This window comes from Sinohyriopsis cumingii, chromosome 8 (genome assembly GCF_028554795.1).
Source record: "Sinohyriopsis cumingii isolate HCF-2022 chromosome 8, ASM2855479v2, whole genome shotgun sequence".
NCBI classification, from domain to species: domain Eukaryota; kingdom Metazoa; phylum Mollusca; class Bivalvia; order Unionida; family Unionidae; genus Sinohyriopsis; species Sinohyriopsis cumingii.
This window is the reverse complement of record NC_142968.1, coordinates 7,758,095-7,783,260: the sequence shown is the minus strand read 5'-3', so window position 1 is coordinate 7,783,260 and position 25,166 is coordinate 7,758,095. Positions and strand designations below refer to the sequence as shown.

At 36.8% G+C, this 25,166-nt stretch overlaps 1 protein-coding gene across 1 annotated transcript in view; it reads left to right on the top strand.

The window, feature by feature from the left end:
• Positions 1-1,765: 1,765 nt before the first annotated feature.
• The window catches only part of LOC149792930 (beta-1,4-galactosyltransferase 4-like), a 37,311-nt gene continuing 13,910 nt past the window's right edge, over positions 1,766-25,166 (top strand). Inside the window, exons 1-3 of the mRNA XM_089966776.1 lie at positions 1,766-1,785; positions 21,560-21,795; positions 22,177-22,367. Coding sequence (XP_089822902.1) covers positions 21,568-21,795; positions 22,177-22,367 — 419 coding nt within the window. The 5' untranslated portion in view covers positions 1,766-1,785; positions 21,560-21,567. The remainder of the gene's footprint in view (positions 1,786-21,559; positions 21,796-22,176; positions 22,368-25,166) is intronic.

Sequence of the window (25,166 nt, the reverse complement as noted above, 5' to 3'; positions counted from 1 at the left end):
GTGAAGTTCTTGTCAAAGGTTCACCTGCGTTTTTTTTTTTGTTTTTTTTTTTTTCGTTGAGAGGCTGGACTGTAAACAGCGCAGCATGCAAACAAAACAGATTTCACTTCCGGATTATCACCAAGGCCTTAATACTCACTGTGCACTGTCGCCGAAATACACACGGACAACCACACCCTGAGCTCATATTCTCAAGAATAAACAATTACCTTTAAATCCCTACCAAAAATGTATAAATCTAACTCTTCTATCACCACCAAAATGAGAGAGGACAAAATGTTCTAAAAATAGACTAGAACTACTGGATACTGAACCGGAACAGTTAATTGTGACCTGATTCCGTATGACGACTGTAAGAATCACGATAGTATGTTATTGGTATTTTACTGTTTGCGATACAAAGTGTCAATAGAATGCTGTCTGGCATGCAGAAAGGTATGCAGCTTGATACGCGTACAGCCTGTACAGACAGGTGCGTGAACAGAGATTATTTAAATATTACGAACTGTTCAGTTTGTTGATCATTATAGTGTTTGCCACTGACATTTTTTTTTAGTTATAACTATAATCAACAGACGTATTGCATTGTGTCATCGTACTTCTTATAAGATGTTTATTATGGTCAGTACAGGCATCCATACATTTTATTATACTTCCCAGGTTTTCACGACTGACTAAAATGTCTTTTGTTTCCAAACAGTATATGCAAAAAAAAGTTTTTGTTCAGTTTTTCATTGTTTAGACAATTTCCACATCTACTTGCAACACAATGTATTACTGATAAGCGTCAATAACGTTCTTTGTTTCAGTACATACAAACAATACTTCAAAGTTTGAAAAGAAAAAGGAATGGTATGTATTTATTGTCATTTTTTTAAATGGCAATGCTTAGTGTTGTTGATCTTTGTGGTTTAATGCCATGATATGATGGCCAGTATAACTCGCAGAGGAAGAAAACTAGAAAACCCCGCTAATAACCACCGACCAACGGGAAGTTTCTGGCAATATTTATCACATACCCACATTGGTTGATCCCAAGAGGACTCACGGTACTAATTCAGTTCCCATAGTAAACCTATGCAAACCCCATGATGTTAAAAATTCACTAACTTAAAATTTTTGAGTGCTCGTGATCAAACCTATATTTATCAGTATAGATGAAACCTGGATGTCAGCGGCATTTTCTGGACCTGCATGTGTTTGAAACTTGTGCTTTCAATTCCGCACCAAAGAGTCGGGTACTAATTTTAGTAATGAGTGTTCCAAACTCAAGACTGTTAAAGGACTGAAATTCCATCTATAAAACAATGTCTCTTTTTTTTCCCCACTTACAACTAGGATAAGCTCTCAAAAGATTCTTTTTCCTACAACATAACTTACATTATTAACGAATCCTGGTCGGCCTAACCCATATATACTTTATTTTAGGTTCACCCATTTCTAGGCTGGTTCCCATTTTTCGATACCATTAGTACCGTGTCTCCAAGACTAGAACCCACGCATACAGAAGTGAGTGGCAGTGATCGGAAAAGGCAAAGCACTTTAGACTACTCTGCCAGGATACCTTGTTTTGGTGATATCACCAATAGCAAACTGTATAGCCATTGCTTCAAAATCAGCCATATTCCGTACCCACTTGTACTGGTGTGGGCATTATCAGTGCCCTTAAAGATAACGTCGCCAAATGAATGAACGTTGTAAGTGTATGTGAGGGAACACTCCTAGAGAACACACTATTTAGTAATGCTTGTCTTACCTTCCATTCATCACAATCATGCAGCAACGGTGAGTCTGTTTTCATTACATTTTACGTGACAAAGTTGCAGTAATATAATGTTTTGGAGGTAAATGCGCGTGGTGGGGATAGGTGGTGACCATACCCTCCTCAAAATGTATGGAGATTATACCATTATATCATTGTAACCTGTGGCGGTGGGTGGGTTGACATGCCCTTCTCGAAATGTCAGGAAATTATACCATTGTACATGTGGGGTGTATGGCATACCCTTCTCGGAAAATTCTAAAATTAATGATTATATCATTGTACTAAGAGGGGGGGGGTGCCTTCTACAAATGTAAGGAAATTATAACATTATATCATTACGCATGTAGTAATGTCATACTCTTCTTGAAAGGTAAGGAACTATATTATATCATTATGTCATGGAACATTTGGCAATTTATTTAAATTCTGCTTGTTAATCATCGTCGTTGTCCATTCGCGGTTGTGCATAAGATGGACAAGAGAAAGGTATAGGGCATTATATTTAAGCCAAGAAGTCAAATCGAATTCGTTACACGGATATGAAAGCATTCAGGTTAATTTAGAGGTAAGAAAAATAAGCTCCCCCTTTGGTGTAGGTAGGTAGGTAGGTAGGTAAGGTAAGTAGGTAGGTAGGTAGGTAGGTAGGTGGGTGGGTAGGTAGGTTGGTAGGTAGGTAGGTAGGTAGTAGGTAGGTAGGTAGATAGATAGGTATGTATGTATGTATGTATGTATGTATGTATGTATGTATGTATGTATGTATGTATGTATATATGCATGCATGTATGTATGTGTGTGTGTGTGTGTGTGTGTGTGTGTATGTATGTATGGATGGATGGATGGATGGATGGTAGGTGGGTAGGTGTTTAGGTAGGTATGTATGTATATAGGTAGGTAGATAGATAGGTATGTGTGTATATGTATGTATGTATGTATGTATGTATGCATGTATGTGTTACACGGGGGGAGTGAATGTCCCTCCGTATCTGGTTTTCGTTATCTAGTGGTTGACCGCCCTCGATGTTATTGCCCGGTTCGAGTAAATATAAATATAAGTGGTGAAACTTATAGGTGGAATAGATAGAGGTCTGAGCAGGTATATAGAACAAACCAACACGAGCCCCCGTACATGTAAACAAACAATTTAATCAATTACATACAAACACTGTGAAAATTCATTACATCAGGAATGTACTCTGCCTTTAGAAATTTAACTTTCACCGAAATACAAAGAAAACGCAAATAGATTAAAATAAGATAGTCGATCTGTTACTGATAGATTTAGTTCATTATAGGATAGAGTCAACAATCGAAGTCAACGTCTTGTACGGTTTCATAACCTGCTCGTCCTCAGTCTGTTTTGCTTCCTCTGTCGCTGTTCAGACCCTTGGATCTCGGGATGATACTTTCTACCACCCGTCTCAGGACACTCTCAAAATAAGTCTTCAGAGATTAATACGTCGCAGGGTTGCGTCACAGGATTATATGTCTCACTGCACTCTTCTCTATGCTTCTCCGTATAGGTCTCAGAATAACATCACCTCATTCGTTCCATACGTCTCTGGAGCTATTTTCTCCCTTTGCTGTCAACGTTTCTCCCTCTAATCGGTAAATTAGTTCGTCGGTTCCTTTCGACAATAGTCCCCTTTTTGGACAACAGTTTTACGGAAATTTCTTGCAAATTCCCGGAGTCGTAACCTTTGGGTCTCCTCTTGTAGGAGAAGCTTAGACTGATTAAAATTCGATGCGGGCGATATTAAAACCTATGAAATTTTGTGCTGGAACACGCCCTCTCATTTAACGTATCAATCAGAATCAAATATCTCTGCCGCCTTTTTTCCAGAGGCGCCAAAGTCAGGGTCAACTTGACCCTGGTAGTTTGAGTAACAGAGTTTCTGCGTTCTCTCAATTGTGACAACTTTACCATGAAAATGAAGTTTTCCTTGTCCTAAATTGTCCGCCTGGCTGCTGTATAAACAAATGTTTAATTAGGAACAGAATTCTCCCTCTAAAGGACATTACCGTACACGGTAGTATGGCGATATGATACGCGCTTGTCTCCATAAATCTAATTAATGGTTGTCTGGTCTCAGCTAATGTATTCTTGTTAGATCGACATAAAATTTGCCACTTCACAGTATGTATGTGTGTATGTACAGACATGCGTACGTATTTATGTATAAATTGACAAATACACTGTAATTCTACCGATAGGTAGAAATTACTGTAAGGGAGAAGGAAAGAGTTAGGTTGACTTTAAAGATAAATAGATGGACGTACTTATATCTATCCAAGAGACTGATTTTCTCCCTGGAGATAGCTATTGTCAAAAAGCAAACTATTTCAGGCAAGTATAGGTCTAAACAAATACCACGCAACACCAGTATAGGGACCTACATTTGTGATATGAATTTGTCTCGTAGCTTTAAAAAAAAAAAATCAGTCATAACGCTACGATATCTGCAGTGGCAGTTTACAGTGATATCTAGCGCTGGGGCTTCATGCGGCAGACATGTAGCGATATGAATGAAAAATCAGTAGTATAGAACAGTAACCTCTTAATGCTGAGCGCCTAGCGAGGCAGCTGTTAGTACCTTTTTTATATAAATAAAAGTCTTTGGTAAAACTCGGCAGTTGTTCGAACCCGCGACCTCCCGCATCCGAGGCGGACGCTCTAACCACTAGGCCACCGGAGTGGTCCAGGGACCTACATGTAGTTTTAACAAAGGCAAACACTTATAAATGACTACCCCCTCCAAAAGAAAAAAATAACACAAAAAGATGTGAAAGATAAAACTGTTATATGTCATACATTTGACAATGAGAGGAGTGAATTTTGTTTAATATAACATATAAACCCACCTATAAATGACGACGCAAAAGCTGGCGAGATAAACCCCTACTATTATGATCCATATCAGTTCCTATACAGCGTTTATTATAGAAGAATCTTTAATCTGCGTTCTGTCGTTTTAATGCATACAGTAACGATTAAAAAGCAAACAGAATTCGGAGGAGAATGTAAATTTCTGTAGTATTCATCGTATTATTACGATGAAAAGGAGAATGTAATTTTTTTTTGTAGTATTCGTCGTATTATTACGTTGAAAGGGAGAATGTAAATTTATGTAGTATTCATCGTATTACGTTGAAAGGGAGAATGGAAATTTCTGTAGCATTCATCATATTATTACTTTGAAAAGGAGAATGTAAATTTCTGTAGTATTTATCGTATTATTACATTGAAAAGAAGAATGTAAATTTGTTTAGTATTCATCGTATTATTACATTGAAAAGGAGAATGTAAATTTGTTTAGTATTCATCATATTATTACGTTGAAAAGCAGAATGTAATTTTTGTAGTAGTCATCGTATTACGTTGAAAGGGAGAATGGAAATTTTTATAGTATTCATCATATTATTACGTTGAAAAGCAGAATGTAATTTTTGTAGTATTCATCGTATTACGTTGAAAAGGAGAATGTAAATTTCTGTAGTATTCATCATATTATTACGTTGAAAAGGAGAATGTAAATTTTTGTAGTATTCATCGTATTACGTTGAAAAGGAGAATGTAAATTTCTGTAGTATTCCTCGTATTACGTTGAAAAGGAGAATGTAAATTTCTGTAGTATTCATCATATTATTACGTTGAAAAGGAGAATGTAATTTTTGTAGTATTCGTCGTATTATTACTTTGGAAAGGATAATGTAAATTTTGTAGTATTCGTCGTATTATTACGTTGAAAAGGAAAATGTAAATTTCTGTAGCATTCATCATATTATTACGTTGAAAAGCAGAATGTAATTTTTGTAGTATTCGTCGTATTATTACGTTGAAAAGCAGAATGTAAATTTCTGTAGTATTCATCATATTACGTTGAAAAGGAGAATGTAAATTTCTGTAGTATTCGTCGTATTACGTTGAAAAGGAGAATGTAAATTTCTGTAGTATTCTTCATATTAAAATGTTCAATTAGTGCTCTGTGAATATAATTTCCCAGATTTTTTACTCCAGTAGTTTTAGTGGAATTGAGTACTCTAACAAATTCCAACCTACTCGGACCTCTCTACAAATAGTTCATATGTTTTATAGTTTATAATATTGCCATTCTAAAAGAAAGTGATAATCATCTTTCATCACGTTGCAAAAATACAAATCCTTTGGTCTAGTGGGATACTATGTTGCCACCTCCATCTCCCTGACTCAACGTGTTGTTGTTGTTGTTGTTGTAGGGTTTAATGCCATTTTACAGCACATGATAGACTATACATGGCGGCCAGTATTAATGGTGGAGGGAGAACCCCGGGAAAACCCCGGAAAGAACCACCGACCCATGAGAAGCTACTGACAAGCTTTCTCACGTACCCACATTGGCCGAATCCGAGACTCGAACCCACGCAGACAGAGGTGAAATGGCAGTGATCCGTAACGGAGAGCGCTTTAGACCACTCGGCCACTCCGGGCCCCCTATATGTAATTGATTTTAACCTAGAGACATACTTAGTAATGAAAACTTTGCGGATCACTTGGACGCTCCCTGAATCATTTTCTGTGTATTCCTTGCAGTGAGTGATCCCATGTGAATTTTGTGTATTCCTTGCAGTGAGTAATCTCAGTCAAATTCTGCATATTCCTTCTAGTGAGTGATCTCAATTGAATTTTGCGTATTTCTTACGGTGAGTGATTTCCAATGATGTTCACTTTTAATTTATTTACATTTTAGCAGAAACCGCTTCCGTGTGATATTGCCAATATTTTGATCATGCATTTGTGTTCATTTCAAGCTTGACAATATCCATCAATGGCATCGTTCTATTTCCTTCATCCTGGAATGTAGTATTTATATAGGTCAACGCTTGGTTGTTTTGTTCAGGGCCTCGGAAACTCCACTTTGAGTACTTGCTCTTAAAAATCATATATGATGAACTTGATACAGGAAGACTGTATTAGATATTTCCTTAAGCCTTTCACAGTGTGCCTAGATTGCATTCAATATTTACTTAAGCCTTTCACAGTGTGCCTTTGCGCAATGATTTAGTGTTAGAGATTATAATATCTCCAAAGCACGCCGCGGGTAGCGAGGTGCCTGACTGCCTGCTGTGAGGTCGTGAGTGAAAAAAAAAAAGGGAAAAGATACATTTTCAGAGGTCAAACTTAGTGGGCTAAATTTTGAAGAGTGTTGTCTGTCCAAAAGTCCACATAAGACCCCAACACCCGTTCAAAAGTGAGTTATTTTAAAAATTGCATATTGCATTTTCTCAACATAGCAACCAGTTTTAAACTTAATTGTCCTTAACTTCATTACAACTGAATGGGAAAAAAAACATTACTGCTATATTTGTTTTTAACAATATGCAACAGTTTTAAATTTAAGTTGATTTCCCTCATGTGTACAAAGACTTCTAATTTCGCCATCATTAAGGTCATTACCAACAATTCTGCCACAAGGCATCATCTGTAAGCAAGATCCAAATATGGATAATTAGCTTATTTCATGCATAGCAACAATGTCAATGTACCACTTTTTTCAGAACATCATACATAATGATATGAAAATAAGAAAAATAATTGCAAACATTTTCATTTTTATTTTAAGATGGCGCTCTACAGTTTCATATTTTCCATGTGGTTTGATTTTTAAAGAAAAAGAATTTCCAGGTTTTCCTCATTAGTCATTATGGCTATTAAAAAGACCTTGTATTGATTAGGCATTGTTAAAAGAACTTTTAAATTCCCATTATTTTTGTGTGCGATTGATGGGTGTAATTTATGTTATAGAGTTTACACCTTTGCCATATTAAAGATGTGCACCTATTTATGAAAGAAAAAAATTCTGATTCAACTTGGACAATTACGCTTCCTATACTGCATACGAAAATTGTATTTTTTTTAAAACTGTAACTTTTTGGGGTCTTTTTATTTATTCTTTAATTTATTCACTGCACTTTAAGAAGTGATATTGGATACTCTGGCAAACAATTTTTTCCCAATTTTAATAACTGCTAAATACCGTGTATTTTAGATTAATTCAGTCTGATTGTTTGAGCACAATCGAGCAGCCGTTTTTGGTTATCTACGTGCTTAGATCGTATAGTTTCCATAGTAACAATATCTAAAGAAATGTTAGCCAGAGTATGTGAAAGTAGCATACAGGTATACGATCGCTCTCTCCATTGTGGGTGCCCCGAGTGGCCGAATGGTCTAAAGCGCTCACCGTTACGGATCACTGCCATCTCACCTCTGTCTGCGTGGGTTCGAGTCTCGGGTTCGGCCAATACGAATATGTGAGAAAGCTTGCTGGTAGCTTCTCGTGGGTCGGTTGTTCTTTCTGGGGTGTTTCCAGGTTTCTTCCTCCACCATTAATACTGGCTACCATGTATAGCCTATCTTGTGCTGAAAAATGGCGTTAAACCATACAACAACAACAACTCTCCATTGTACATATTGCTAGTGTAAACAAGTTAACTTGACACCTGTCACGCTTTAAGAAGTACGTAATATCTGTCGATGTACTTAGGGTGAATAGATTAAGTTGCGCTGCGGTGTTAATTCAGTTGCTGTAGTTAACCTATACAAACACCATGATAATGAAAATTCAATGACTTAAAATGTATGAGTGTTCATGATCAAACTTATATTTATCAGTATAGACACATCCTCGATGTCAGCTTCTGTCTAGAGGAAACCACATCACCCTCGAAATTTTCTGAATCTACGTGCGTTTGGAACATTTGCTTTAAATACCGCACCAAAGAGCAGGGTCGTAGAAAGCGATCAAGGGCCATGTGGTAAGAAACAACAGGGTCTCACCCAGTTCTTGTTCAAACGCATTTTTTTTTAAAAATAAAATTAAAAAGTGTTGTTCGTCCCGGGCTTCGGGGATATATGCCCGGTTGCCGCACCCACCCCCTTTGTCGGCCATGCCAAAGAGTCCGGTGCTGATTTCAGTGATGAGTTTTTCAAACTCAAGTATGTAAAGGGACCGAAATTCTATCATTAAAACAGTTCGTTTTTTATTTCCATTTGCAACTACGATATGCGGACCGCTCCTGTAGCCTAGTGGTTAGAGCATCCGCCTCGGATGCGGAAAGTCGTGGGTTCGGTCCCCGACCGAGTCATATCAAAGACTTACAAAAATGGTACTAACAGCTGCCTCGCTTGGTGTTCAGTATTAAGAGGTTAGTGTTAGGACTGGTCGGCCTGGTGTCAGGATAGTATGACTGGGTGGGACATCATGTTACGTGTCTGCGGCATGATGCCTCATTGATAGTCATCACTATAAACTGCCACACTGCAGACACAGTAGCGATATGACTGAAAAACTGTTAAAGCTATGTTAAAAATCTAAATCACACACACACACACACACACACACACACGCAAACTACGATATGCTCCTAAAATCCTCCAGTCATTATCAGCCAATAAATAAAGATGATGATAACAAACTACTTCGAAAGTACGAATTAAAAGAGCGATGTACATGACAAGAATATTATTATGGATGATACAGTGTCCCCACCCCTCTTCAAGTGCATGCAGCGCGGGGATGTTGGCAGGGCGGGTGAGGACGGACCGGCGGAAACATAGAAAACAACAGCTTTAAAACAAGATGTATTTTCGAAAAGGAAATTGACAATAATTTGTTTCAGACAGGCTGATCTTATTTAAGGACATCTATTGTAAGCCAAGCAGAGTTTGTAGTGTCTATGTGAATATATTAATACTTTATATGGTCGGCTGAAAATAGATTTGTGCATTATCTTGAGGAATGTTAGCACCGTTTTATGTCATTTGCAAACATTTGACTTTGAACCTTTCTTTCCTGTCCGATTAAAAATGTCGATCAATTGCGCATTAAGATTGTGCTTGTTGTTACAAAGCCAACAGTCGCGTTTGTAGAAGGCAAGTTTAGACATACGTGGGAGTTTCTTCGTCTAAATTCGAGCATGTTTGTGATTAATATGGCCACATGACGCCTCAGTGTGTGGTCTTATCAGGCAGAGTTTGATATGCTTTATCTTTACTTTCTTTGCTAGTAAAAGCAAAAGAAAATTGACATCGCCGATGGAAAGAAATTATTGGAATTTACATTAAGGTATTCTCCATAGAGTAAAGCAGTTTTAATCCAGAATTTTGGATCATGGGGTTCATCTGGCTGTTGTTCTTGTTGTTCTTTCGGGTTTAACGCCATTTTTCAGACACAATAGGCTATACATAACGGCCAGTATTAAAGGTGGAGGAAGAACCCGGGAAAACCCCAGAAAGAACCACCTACCCACGAGAAGCTACTGGCAAGCATTCTCACATACCCACATTGGCCGAATCCGAGACTCGAACACACGCAGACAGAGGTGAGATGGCAGTGATCCGTAACGGAGAGCGCTTTAGACCACTCTGCCACTCGGGGCCCCTCGTCTGGTATATTAATATGTCGATATTTACGCTAGTTATTTGTCTGTCTCTGTCTTTCTGTCTCAGGAATATCACTGGGTATGGGATGCAGCGTAAACAAGTAGGAAACGGGTCAGTGGAGCGGAACCTTTGATGGGGTCTCATAGGAGAAACGTTTTTAAAACATATTTGTAACCATCTAACTGTAAAGAGAACTTTAGGAAACAAGGGGGATACTGTTGCATGTATGACCATGAACTTTTGTGCGTGCGTTTACATTTATCACATATTGTTAAGACCCATAAAATTAATTTGTAGTTGTAATGGCCTACCTTTCTTGATAACTTGTCTATGCCAAGTTTTCTGGACTACGTGCTTTACAGGCGACTCATTTCCTTTTGGTCCAATCTTAGGCAAAACTTCAATCGTATCCAGTTATAAGCAAGAAAGGAAAGAAAAAAGTTTTATTTTTGTTTGAAGGGTATGAAATCAGAGCCCATTGACTATCGAAAGTTGGAATTCACCACTTAGAAGCTTTCCTAGCAAACTTAAACGATTTTACACCGAGCCATACCACACAATCTTGCATCCTACATACATACATACTTCCAAGGTCCACACAAAAATCTCGAGACCTTCATGTACATAACATCAGAGGTTCACACAAATCTCTAATAGTCGCGTGATATCAACAATAGACCCATTTCAAATGTTGTTTTACAAAATTGTTAATTGAAAGTCACATGCTGTTTGTAAACAAGACGAAAGAACACATCGTTCTCAATATATTTATTCCGACAACAACGACCAGAAACCTCTTGCTGTCTTTGCAACTGGAGAAATCCAGATTCATCAAGCAGGGAGCACATGTCGATATATGAGTCTCGCGAAACCAACGAAAAAACATCGTTCACAAGTTATATGTGGTTAATGAGTCTGTCATGCATTTTTGGCGTAAACAATCCTCGATGTCTTTCAGTTCAACTCGTATTTATTGACCTCATATGCACAGACAGAGAGAGAGAGAGAGAGAGAGAGAGAGAGAGCATGTGCTCGGTTGTACATCTTTCATATACAGCATCCCATAAGTGGGGTGCATGGATTTTTAACGTAGCTTTTAAAAAAATTCAGTCATATCGCTACGATGTCTGCAGTGTGTCATTTTATAGTGACGTCTAGAACTGGGACATGTAGCATGATGCCTCACCCAGTCACATTATCCTGACATGTAACATGATGTCCCACCCAGTCACATTATCCTGACATGTAACATGATGTCCCACCCAGTCACATTATCCTGACACCAGACCCACCATTCTTTAAACTAACCACTTAATGATGAGCGCCTAGCGAGGCAGATCATTTTTCTAAGTCTTTGATATGACTCGGCCGGGGCTCGTACCCGCGACCTCCCGCATCCGAGGCGGACGCTTTAACCGCTAGGCCTTCAGAGCGGTCTCATACCACAAATGTAAAATTCTACTATACATGTATATCTTATTTATACTATTACGACTCTGTGGTCTTAAACTAAGTGATACAAAAGAACGAAAACCAGCTCGTTTTTATAAAATTCAACAAATACTTTATTTCCTGAGAATACAGTGAAATGTTGTTTTTTTATTATAAAAAGGAACTTTTAATAATGCGGATTAAATCCCAAATAGTGCTCAAATTTTATCACCAGTCCTAATGAATAAAGCTCTAATTAAAGATCCAACCCTGAAGGTGTTTATGTGCCTGTAGTCTCAGATGTACTAGTGTAGCAATGACCTGCAATGTGATGATGTACTAACAGCCTTTAGGTGAATCACAAAAATGTAAGCCAACTCACTGTAATTCCAAGATAATGTTCCTGTCCAAAAATTTTATTAGATGAGCACTTTGTATTTCAAGTGAATAATAATTTAATTAAATAAATCCAAATGAAATTATCAGCACAAGAATAAGACTAATTGTACTTGAAGATCGTGTAGTATGAATGAATCATTTCTAGACAAAGAATATTATAAAGTCCTCTAATTTACCTATTTCACAATTAGCATTTTCTACCAAAAAAGACCCTACCTATTACATAATAGAAGATTCATTCTGGAAGATTCTGTTACTAAACTTATAACAAAGAACATTGTATACGTTATGTCATTGACTCAGACCACGATAATGATCATGATATTTAATCCACTCTTATAAAAAATATTAGCTATGTATTATTATTTACAAAATAAAAGTTCATCAGTGTCTCTAGTCAGTAACACAGTGAACTTGATTGTGATAATGTAAAGTCCAAAATACAATTATCCATATCATGTAACGACTTTTAAAAATATAGCAAGCAATGCAAATTATATATATATATATATATATATATATATATATATATATATATATATATATATATATATATATATATATATATATATATATATATATATATATATATAAACATACCACAGAATAATATACATGTCTGCATTTTCGACGGAGTTGATGTTGATTTCTAGAAACTGTACATTCACGGAAGGAATTAACACTTAAAATTCTTTTTTTTGAATGTGTACGTTACAAACTGTAAACTGTAAGCTTGGCAGCCATTGAAGCTATTCGCAGTATAACAGCGTGTACGCTACAAAATGTTTGACAGCTATTGAAACTGTTCAGTCTTACAATGTGTCCGCTACACAATGTTCGGCGACTATTGATCCTATACATTCTTATACTGTGTACGCGACAAAAAAATATTTCAGGCGAAATGATGAACAAAATATGAGATGGTTCAACCATTGATCCAAGTAATCATTATGCTTGACTTGCCGTTGCCGGTAACCTTGTGATTTCTCTCTCTCTCTCTCTCTCTCTCTCTCTCTCTCTCTCTCTCTCTCTCTCTTGTTGTAAAATTACCATCACAGAGAGAGACAGACAAAGAGAGAGCGCTAGGTCCATCGAGGTTAAACTTACAGACTGTAGGACCAACCAACACAGAGAGAGAGAGAGAGAGAGAGAGATCACAGACAGACACATTCACTCCCTTAGATATTGAAAAGTTATGTTTCATAACCTTTATAAAGGTTAATGAAACAAAATATAAAATGGATTACAGTACTTGAATGTCAGCTTTTCTTATTATCTATTATACCAAGGAGAAAGTCTATTTTTGATACAGACAAGCTATTATACAAAGGAGGAATTCTTTCATAGAGACAATATATTATACCGAGGAGGAATTCTCTCTTTCATACAGACAAGCTATTATACCAAGGAGGAATTCTCTCTTTCATACAGACAAGCTATTATACCAAGGAGGAATTCTCTCTTTCATACAGACAACTTATTATACCAAGGAGGAATTCTCTCATTCATACAGACAAGCTATTATACCAAGAAGGAATTCTCTCTCTCATACAGACAAGCTATTATACCAAGGAGGAATTCTCTCATTCATACAGGCAAGCTATTATACCAAGGAAAAAGTCTCTTTTTGATACAGATCATCTGTTATACAGAGGAGAAATACTCTATTTCATACAGACAATTTCGTACAAGTAATTGTACTCGCTCTGTATCCAGTCAATAAACATGGTCAAGATTGATTCTGTATTTGGACCTCATGAGATGAGATTAAACTAATACCGAATATTTGGCAAGGGAGCACAAATTATTTAATTAGAAAAAGGTGTTCCTGATCAATTCTGTATAAAATCTTGCTTAGAAACCATTTGCTCTAAGACAACGAGTTACACAATACATGTCTTGTACATCTTGTTACTTTGGAAGACAAGGGAAAACAATATATGTCTTGGACATCTGGTTACTTTGGGAGACAGGGGAAAACAATGTATATCTTGGACATCTGGTTACTTTGGGAGACAGGGGAAAACAATGTATATCTTGGACATCTGATTACTTTGGGAGACAGGGGAAAACAATGTATATCTTGGACATCTGGTTACTTTGGGAGACAGGGGAAAACAATGTATATCTTGGACATCTGATTACTTTGGGAGACAGGGGAAAACAATGTATATCTTGGACATCTGGTTACTTTGGGAGACAGGGGAAAACAATGCATATCTTGGACATCTGGTTACTTAGGGAGACAGGGTAAAACAATATATATCTTGGACATCTGGTCACTTTGGGAGACAGGGGAAAACAATGCATATCTTGGACATCTGGTTACTTAGGGAGACAGGGTAAAACAATATATATCTTGGACATCTGGTTACTTAGGGAGACAGGGTAAAACAATATATATCTTGGACATCTGGTTACTTAGGGAGACATGGTAAAACAATATATATCTTGGACATCTGGTTACTTAGGGAGACAGGGTAAAACAATATATATCTTGGACATCTGGTTACTTTGGGAGACAGGGGAAAACAATATATATCTTGGACATCTGGTTACTTTGGGAGACAGGCGAAAACAATATATATCTTGGACATCTGGTTACTTTTATTCACATTCAAATGATCCAGTTCTGTGTTCCATAACTGAGAAGTGGCTTCAGAGTAATTTAAATGAGTGTATAATAGATTGTTTCGCAGCGTTTTAGAAATATGTGTGTGTGTGTGATTAGGATTTTAGAAATATATTATTATAAGTAAAAAAAGATAGGTGTAGACATTGGTATTGTATATTAGAATCAAAACTGACATCAGATTCACTTCTATTTATTGTTGTGGCATTTTAAAGGCACAGAAATTGAAAGAAATTTACATGGAGCCCAAATTTGTCTCATATATTATCAACATTATCAATATGATCAGTATTGTCAACATTAACCCATGAAACATCTTCATTTGCGAAGACGTTTATATAGAAATTCCATTTTCAATCCAGAGTTTTGTACATTACACTTAAATTTCCCAAACAGACAGTAACGTTCATTTATATTTTTGTTTGAAGGAATTTTTCTTTTTTAACAGTAAACTTATTTTACAATTTTATCTTTGCAGAAAATATATTCTTCCAAAACTTATGTAGGCATATATTCACTCTTTTAAGAACTTTTTTCCAAATAGGAAAGTTTTAGTATGTTAGGGAGAAAATCAAATGAAATCTTTTCCGAAATGATCTCAAGAGGGGTAGTTCCTCTGAATCTTGTTATCAGAAAGGAATCTACAAACATATTGATATTGTTTTGCCACTGATTTATGTATCCTCCGATCAACTGATTCTCGTCACACCACGCCTGATTAGTACGAAATTCAAATGGTGCCAATCAGACGGTTATCTTGTAAACTCGAACACAAACAATAGCTTTGTTCCAAAATAGATTATGTTGAAATTTCTCTGGAATGTTTCAGAAATCGGCAATTAAATATACAAAATGTTGTTTTTTTTCTTCTTCTTCTTCTGGGATTTCAGGAAATGTTTATTTACCGATAGAACGCCAGTCATTTCGAGAGACTTATTACATCTGCCACTACCCACCGATCCCAACCCAAAATCCTACTCCTTATCCACCACCCACCGATCACAACCAAAACCCCTACTCCATATCCACTACCCACAGATCCCAACCCAAACCCCTCCTGCATATCCACTACCCATCGATCCCAACGCAAACCTCTACTCCATATCCATTACCCACCAATCCCAACCCAAACCTCTACTCCACACCCACTACCCACCGATCCCAACGCAAACCTCTACTATATATGCATTACCCACCAATCCCAACGCAAACCTCTACTCCACACCCACTACCCACCGATCCCAACCCAAACCTCTACTCCACACCAACTACCCAGTAAACCACGACGCAGTGGTCGTAGCCCAAAAATCCGTTACATATTATACGACGTCCCGCTGTCATTTAATGTATAAAGTTTGGTTTTAAAGTATTCACATATGTCTCTCTTATTGCAATCTTTGTCAATTTGACCATGGATCCTCTCTAGTGGACCCCAGGTGCTGTGCACTAAAATCATACCAATCTCATCGGTGGTTATCGCATAGTCAGATTATGTAGCAAGTTTAGTGAATTCTACCATGGGGTTTAAGAGGAGATAGAGTTATGGACAGACGGACTTATGAATAGATGGACAGACAGGCGAACAAGTGGAGCGTCAGACAGTTACAATCTTTTCACAAACAGGTGGGGATGAAAAGGAGAGTCTGAGACCTGAAAATCCCATGTAAATAAACAGTATCCGAACAGCTTTCCGATGCGTTTGCTTGTTCGTTTTTAATGTTCAACTGTGGAGCTTATTTTCTTTGAGAATCAAGTCCATTCTTGGTGACATTTGTGAACTGCACATTTTCTGTTCATCATTTATTTTATTTTCAGATGAGATCCTTCAAATGTATTTACAACCAATATCGCCCTTGAAGTTGCACGTGCGGTTCTTCATTGAAGTTGCTGGATTCTGATGAAAAGTGGTGACCTGATTGTGTTGTGTTGGTTTCCAATCGTTAAACAGTCAGCGGCTCTTGTTATGTGCATAATTTTTTTTACAAGCGGAAACAGTTGATTTTGTATCAACACTTCTAAATCTGTACCACGTGACCTGAGCGATGTCTTGCACGTGTACACGTTCCTACAAATGAGTACGGGACATTTGCAGATCAACACGAATAGTGTGGGATAATAGCAAGGCAGCAATTCGATATTCTTTGGAATGTGTTCTGTCCCACTTTAAGATATACAAGTGATAGACATGGAATACCACACTCGATGAATTTATTGACAGGATTGTTCCTGGATCTGAGATATTCCCCTGATTTTTTAGAACTCACCTGATCTTCTTAAAATGATGGAAAAAACGGGAAGCGGTCGCACTTGTATCCTAAAATATCAATATATGCTGTTAGTTTTGACACTGATAGTCTTTGTTTTAATAGCAATGCAGATGTATTTGCAAGGTTGTCAATGCACGATGCACATGTATAGGTCTTGTGATAATACAAAGGTATTTAGTAACAAAAGTAAGGAGACATTCCATCATATAACTAACATTTCCTCTAAGTTGTGTGCGAACACATCAAAAAATGTGGAGCACTTGATTGCGGAAACCCGTTCCAGACAAAATCGATTTGCACTTCCACTTTGTCCAGAACAGCCTCCACATCTGGGTAAGGGTTTTATTCCACCTTGAACTATATCAAATAGCAATCGCAACATCTCGATAAATTCCGACAGAGCACATAAAATGTCTTTAATGTTTGTACACGGTGATATGTATCAGGTCTTGACAATTTGTTGCGCGGAAAGCCGATGTGAAGATTGAATAATATCTAAAGAAGAATTTCACCTGGGGAAAGTTAGTACCAAAATCGATTTTGCCTTGACGTCACGTACCATTATTTACTGTTTCTTAACCCGAATAATTGTTCATGTAGGACTAGACCATTTTCCTGCTATTCTCTTGAACTTTAATTCCATGCATATTTATTTTAAAACCCTTTCAGTTACAGAAACTTAATAATATTTAGCAAAACTTTTTGCTCCACTCGTTTATGATATACATTATTCTTTGATAGGATTCAAGGCTGTAAACATGGTAATCTTAAAATAGTATTGATCTACTATGCTACCTTATGAACTTCGCATTGCTAATACCCGGATGTCAAAACCAAGCATTTCCACACAATACATTGAAACCCAGGCTTAGGCTGGATTGGCCGTGATGTTCCCCTTAAATCTATAACCTCGTTAACACGTTCCTTCTTTGATATCAAACAGTATGTGCTTTCAAAACTATAATCGCATTGAACAAACAAGAATAACAAAACAAATATGTGGCATGTAGTTGGGTGTAGGACAAAATCACCACTGAGAATCCGTCCCTGACAATCCACCGCTGACAACCCCCAATACCACCTCTATATACAATACCTCCATGCAAAATGAAAGATAGGGCATTATCCCCAGGTTCTAGGACAGAAAGACAAAGACAGAAAGTCACAGAAAAAAGTCCCAATTTTAATTTTCACTATTACGAGATACGTGTAGAACAGAAAGTCTGGACAAAAAGTCCCAATTTTAATTTTCACTATTATGAGATACGTGTAGAACAGAAAGTCTGGACAAAAAGTCCCAATTTTAATTTTCACTATTATGAGATACGTGTAGGACAGAAAGTCTGGACAAAAAGTCCCAATTTTAATTTTCACTATTATGAGAGAAGTGTAGGGAAACAAGTCACATGATTGAGAGTCAGACTTTGAATTTTTTGATATAGCAGACACTGTGATATCAACATAACAAACAAAGCAACAGCTTTATGCGTTTTTAAAAAAATACAATATATGAGTGTGCAGAGTACTAACAACATAATCACATTGGTATAATTGTAACTACTAACACAGAAGTTAGTTAATGATTTAATTTAAAAGTATGGTAATTCCTGGTCCACTTCTGTATTTCTTGTCAGTCGAATGTTCCAAGAAACACCACGAAGAAATTTTGGATGGCATTCATTCCCGACAAGCCATTTAGCACATGAAAGGTTTCATTTTATTAACTTGTTTGTTTAAAGAGTGATTCGAGATTGAAACCAAATTTGACTTATATACTCGTATCAAAGCTACCTTTCCTGTCAAAAAGACACCTTAAAAAGTTCAGTGTTATATGCTTGTATTACAATTTCCCTGTCAAACAGAAGCCTTAAATCAGCTCCGTGTTCTCAGTGTCAGAGGATTGTTTTCCGATTCGCCCTTGAGACTTTAGTCCCTAAACAAGTTCCCTATTCCTGTGATGTCATCAATGTATTGTGACTATTAATAGTAATGATTAAGAATTATAGAATATAATGATTTTTAACACATTTTTTATACGTCCTTGAAATAATTTTTTAAAATTCAAAAGTTTGACTTTATGTCATATTGCCCGCGATTACTATAATAATTGAAACTGACTTTCTTTCTGTTTACCTAATTCCCCAACCCCCTTATAGTATTTATGGTGTTTCCTGTACGTTATCATGATAGAATCTGGATAAGGGACAAGTACATGTAAAATAATAATGTAAAATGTCATTAACTCCACCCCACCACCACCCGGAAAAAAAGCAACCTTTGAAACGGTATAGGGAAAAAAGAAATGTGACTGACCTTCAGTATACCACATATTGAGTTTAATTATAGAATTTAATGTTTATCCAATACAATTATTGATTAGCCTTTAACTACTTCACAAAATATAACAATACTAGTCAGATACAGACATCTCAGAGGTTTACCATTCACGGTACTAATACAGTTCCCATAGTAATCCTATGCAAACACCATGATATTAAAAATTCAATTGCTTTAAATTTCTGAGTCCTCATGATCAAGCCTATATTTATCAGTATGAATGCATCCTGGATGACAGTTTCTGTTTAGAGAAAAGGATACGAGCCGCGGCATTTTCTGGACCTACATGTTTTTATAAACGTTCTTTTAATTCCGCACCATAGAGACAGGTGCTAATTTCAGTTATGAGTGTTCCAAATTCAAGGCTGTTAAAGGACTGAAATTCCATCCATAAAACAAAGTCTCTATTTGTTTTAAGTTACAAATAAAATAAGCTCTCAAAAGATTATTTTCACTAAAATCTAACTTTCATTATCAACCAATCCTGGCCAGCCAAACCAATATATCCTCTATCTTATATTCACCCAATACCAGACACGACACACGGTATATTAGTACCGTGTGTCCTTTATGCTTGTATTTCTCTATTCCCCCAAATGCAGTGCCCAGCAGCTCATGGGTTTCGTCCATGGACTTTAGGTCTTGTTGGCGATCCGTCATAGTGCAGTTCTTCGTCATCTTAATCTCATATGCGTCTTCGTCTAACCCGCAAACTATGCTGTATTTGTGGGCAAGTCTTAGTCCGTACCAGGATACATAGATGGTTAGAATTTTAGGGATGTCCCCTCAATACATTCCATGTACCCGTTGGTGTCATTCCAGTAATTTAAGGAATAAGTAATTTTGTTTGCGGTCCTTCTGATTTATTAATAGATATCCAAGTTGTGAGTTTAAGTTCTTCCGTCTTCCGTCTTTTCCTGTCATTTCCATTTCCATCCTTTCCTCTTTTTTCTGTTTGTGGTGACTTTTTTCCATCTGTTCCGGCAGACTTGTGGTTTTCCTTTTGGCTTTCATATTGGTATTCTTGTTTTCTTCTGTTCCTTCCTTCCTTCCTCTCTCTCTCTCTCTCTCTCTCTCTCTCTCTCTCTCTCTCTCTCTCTCTCTTCCCGCTATCACTACCACCTCCTTTGTTAGCTGTTCTTTTTCTGTGAGAGGTGCGTCCTGGGATTTGGTTTAAATCCTTTTCTTTCTCTATTTTTGCCGACTTTTGTACGTTCTTTTGAGTATAGATGATTAACTCATATATAGGAAGTTGTTTTCGTCTCACTTCTGTTTTTCCGCTCTCTTTCTGCATTTGACAGTTGTTAGGCGCATATCCTCTGTTTCCTGTGTTTTTCCAGTGGATTTTGTATGTGCACTTGGTCAATTGTAGAGGGCAATCAATAGCATATACTAGGACAAAATCAGTGGCATATACTGGGACAAAATCAGTAGCATATACTGGGACAAAATCAATAGCATATACTAGGACAAAATCAGTAGCATATACTAGGACAAAATCAATAGCATATACTATGAAAAAATCAATAGCATATACTAGGACAAAATCAATAGCATATACTATGAAAAAATCAATAGCATATACTAGGACAAAGAAAACAATTATATTTTTGAAACTTTGCATGAAACTATCATTAAAATCTTGCTATGGAAGCGTTAAACAACTGCTGTTTTACAATTGTTTTCACGTACCTGTTAAAAGTACCATTAGCGAATTTATTTTATTATATTAAAATAAATCCAGGTAGTCACGAGGACTATAAGTAACAGATGAAATCTGGAATTCGATTTTTCGTAGTTATCAAGTCGTTGGTTCTTTCATCCCGAAAAGCATGCCATTACTTGCATAAGGCAGGCGGAAATTTTCTACCTCCGTCCTAAAGTTTAATGATGTGTAGCTTGAAGAAAAAAAAAATGAAAATCTCACATTTAGCAATGAATCACAAAAAAATATTCCATTGTAATGAGATAGTTATGATGGATTTGTAGTCCGTTTTGACTAAGATATGAACTAATAATTTTATTTACAAACTCTACCGAATTATTTATGAGCTATTGACGAGTTTGATTCTTGAAAGTAACAAGGCAGATTTAAGTAAACTCTAAATAAGAATATTTCTGAAACAAGAAAATATTGTAGATCTTTGTCAACTCTGTATCTGCGTGTAGTATATTAGAGTAGAAACGTTATCAGAATTCGCTAGGTATACAATAACGATGACTATCTAGGATTTCAGTAACAACTTGAAAAATATTGTTAAAATTTGAAAAGCTTTGCTTCTTCTCTTTTCCATGCTTTGCTAATGTTCAAGTTGGTAAAATGAACATAAAGCCAACAATTACTCTCCAAGAAGTAACCAATGAAGAAAGCTTGAGAAATCTATCTTACGGCGGGAGATATGCACCGCCATATTGTCAAGCAAGGGAGAGAACTGCGATCATCATACCATACAGGGACCGAAAGGAGCATTTAGATATTCTTGTGCGCCATCTTCATACGGTTTTGCAACGTCAGCAACTGGAGTACGGAATATACGTCGTAGAAATGGTAGGCATTTATTCTCTCTTTCTCTCTCTCTCTCTCTCTCTCTCTCTCTCTCTCTCTCTCACACACACACACACACACACACAAACGTAGGAACCAGCAAACAAGTTTTTCCATAATAGAAAAAAATGATTATGAAAAAAGTGTATTTAAATGTGTTCTTGGTGTGATGAGATAAAACCATATTGACTCAAAATTACTTTGTCATCAGTCAAAACGTTAGTGATCTATTCAGAATTACAAGTTTGACTAAGGAATATATTATTTAAACACATGTATGTCCATCAAGATGAAATTTCTACTTGAAAAGCTCAAGTCTGAGATTAAAGTACAATTTTTGAAGGCTGTCATCGATTTAATCCCTTCCTCTCTTTCCTTGTAAAGGCGTTGCCAACGCAGTTTAATCGAGGGTTGTTAGCAAATGCAGGGTTCCGTACGGCCCGAGGGATATCTAACTATACATGTTATATCATCCATGATGTGGACTCTCTTATGACTGACGACAGAAACTTGTATCGCTGCGGAAGGCAGCCGATTCACTTCATGACCGGAAGCACAAAATACAAGGACAATGGGTAAGTATCATTTACACCTTTCTCACAACATATTAAAATGACTTATTCGCCTGATATTTATTTACTTTACGTACAAAGTTAAACCATAAGATTGACTTTAGGACTGTAGAGACAGTTTATCTGTTCACATAAATGTGTCCATTGAAACGCAACAGTCAGTCATGGCAGACGTTTGAACAAAAAGTTTACGAACGTTCTGCTTACTCCGCTTTCTATAAATGGACTTTTTAAAATGTGTTAACTATTAATCTGTTTCCTGAACAACAAATGTATGTGTGTGCCTATTTGTAGCGAGGAGAGAGTGGGGTGAGTTACACAGCACGTTGCTGTAGTTAGTCGTTATTTGGTTTTTCCCTTTATTTTATACTTCATAAATTGTCTCGTTAGTTTAACATTGTTGCTACCAGTCAATATCCAGCGGTAATGACTGGAGTTAACTAAAAATATTCATCGCTTCCTTACATGGTTATAACGCGCACGTATGCCAAGAACTATTTTTGTGTACGTCGAATAAAAATAGCTGCGTCCAGAATTTTGACATTTTCAACGGATTGCTCGTTATGAGTCCAGAAGAGATAAATGCATATATTCAACTGTTTGAGGAAGAAATTAATCGGGGGGGAGGGCGGGGGGCAAGAGATTTACCACAAATAAATCCTGGTGACGTGGAAAACTTTATATAAAATCAGAAAAAAACAAAATACCTCGAAGCGGCGACGAAACGAGATGTAAAAGATGTTCAGCTGTTTATGAAATGTGAAAAGAGAGTATGGGGCAATGGAAAACATCGTGGATGACTAAAGTGCGAAGCCTTGCATAAATTTACAAAAAGTTACTTAAAGTAACAAAACATTTCCAAAAGTTAAAAAAGATTGCGAAAAGTTACAAAAACTTCCGAAAAGTTACAAAACGTTAATGTAGACCAAGACGAGAGAATTTGCCTTGAAATGATTGTTAAAGCTTACTTGTTCACAAAAGCTATACCACGTCTAACATTGCATTAACTCTTATCCATTCGACAGGTTTCCTACGTTTAACATTGCATTAACTGTTATCCATTCGAAAGGTTTCCTACGTCTAACAATGCATTAACTGTTATCCATTCGAAAGGTTTCCTACGTCTAACAATGCATTAACTGTTATCCATTCAACAGGTTTCCTACGTCAAACATAACATTAACTGTTATCCATTCGAAAGGTTTCCTTCATCTAACATTGCATTAACTGTTATCCATTCGACAGGTTTCCTACGTCTAACAATGCATTAACTGTTATCCATTCGAAAGGTTTCCTACGTCTAACAATGCATTAACTGTTATCCATTCGACAGGTTTCCTACGTCAAACATAGCATTAACTGTTATCCATTCGAAAGGTTTCCTACGTCTAACATTGCAATAACTGTTATCCATTCGAAAGGTTTCCTACGTTTAACATTGCATTAACTGTTATCCATTCGAAAGGTTTCCTACGTCTAACATTGCGTTTACTGTTATCCATTCGAAAGGTTTCTTTTTATGATAATGCTTACTAAGATAATTAGTTTCCTTTTTCTTCGTACTTTGTTATTAATGGTGTTGATGTTTTTGTTTTATTATTTTGTATTTTGTTTTTGTTTTTACGAGCGTCCATGCACCATATTTTGATGATATCTGAGAACTAGCTTAAATTCATCAGAGTATTACGTAACGACAATTTGGAGTATTACGTAACGACAGTTGGAGTATTACGTAACTACAGTTGGCGCCAAGTGTGACTATATAACTACCTTATATCGACTGCACTTCAGAGTTTTCGTTTCGCACTTGGCGTTTTGATTGTGTTCCGAACCTTTCTGTCCGCTTTCTTCAAATACGCTTAGGTTTCGGCCTGCAGAAGGAGTTCTGGTTGCATTTCTTCTGCCATCTGTTGAGTAAACCATATTCGGATGGTCTTTACCATGGTCACTTAGAAATAATTTTGTTTTCTTATATCGTTGTTCTTCTGTCATTCCGACCTAATAGTGATCAATATCTTTCACGAAGGCGATAACTGCCCATGTATCTCAGAGAACGACATCTCTCTTCTTCCTCACTGGTCACTAATTGCTGAAGCAGTTTGGATCCTCGTTTATGTGGCGTACGATGCCTCGCAACCTCGCGCATTCTTTGTCACATGCACTCGGGACCAGTATTTTTCAATACTCAGTCAATAACCTATACTTATTACATATCTACTTAGTCACAGATCTTTGATGTTCAGCTCGTATTTCCATAGCGTCGATAGAGGCTATAGAGTTTGGGTATTTTCAATGACGTCTGCGCATTAAAATTTCTCAGATACCGAAAAGATGCTGGTTCGAATCCTGGCATCGGATTAACCTGTATCGGCTACGGTGGTGTCTCGTTTGACAAGGCACTTTACTCCAATAGCCCTGGCACTAAACAAACTAATTGTGTTGCAGTGCCATAAAACGCCAAATGGACATGATATGTACCTATCTTAGCTTTCATAAACACCAAATGGACATGATATATACCTACCTTAGCTTTCATAAACACCAAATGGACATGACATGTACATACCTTAGCTTTCATAAACACCAAATGGACATGATATATACCTACCTTAGCTTTGATATGCACCTATCTTAGCTTTCATAAACACCAAATGGACATGATATGTACCTATCTTAGCTTTCATAAACACCAAATGGACATGATATGTACCTATCTTAGCTTTCATAAACACCAAATGGACATGATATGTACCTATCTTAGCTTTCATAAAAACCAAATGGACATGATATGTACATACCTTA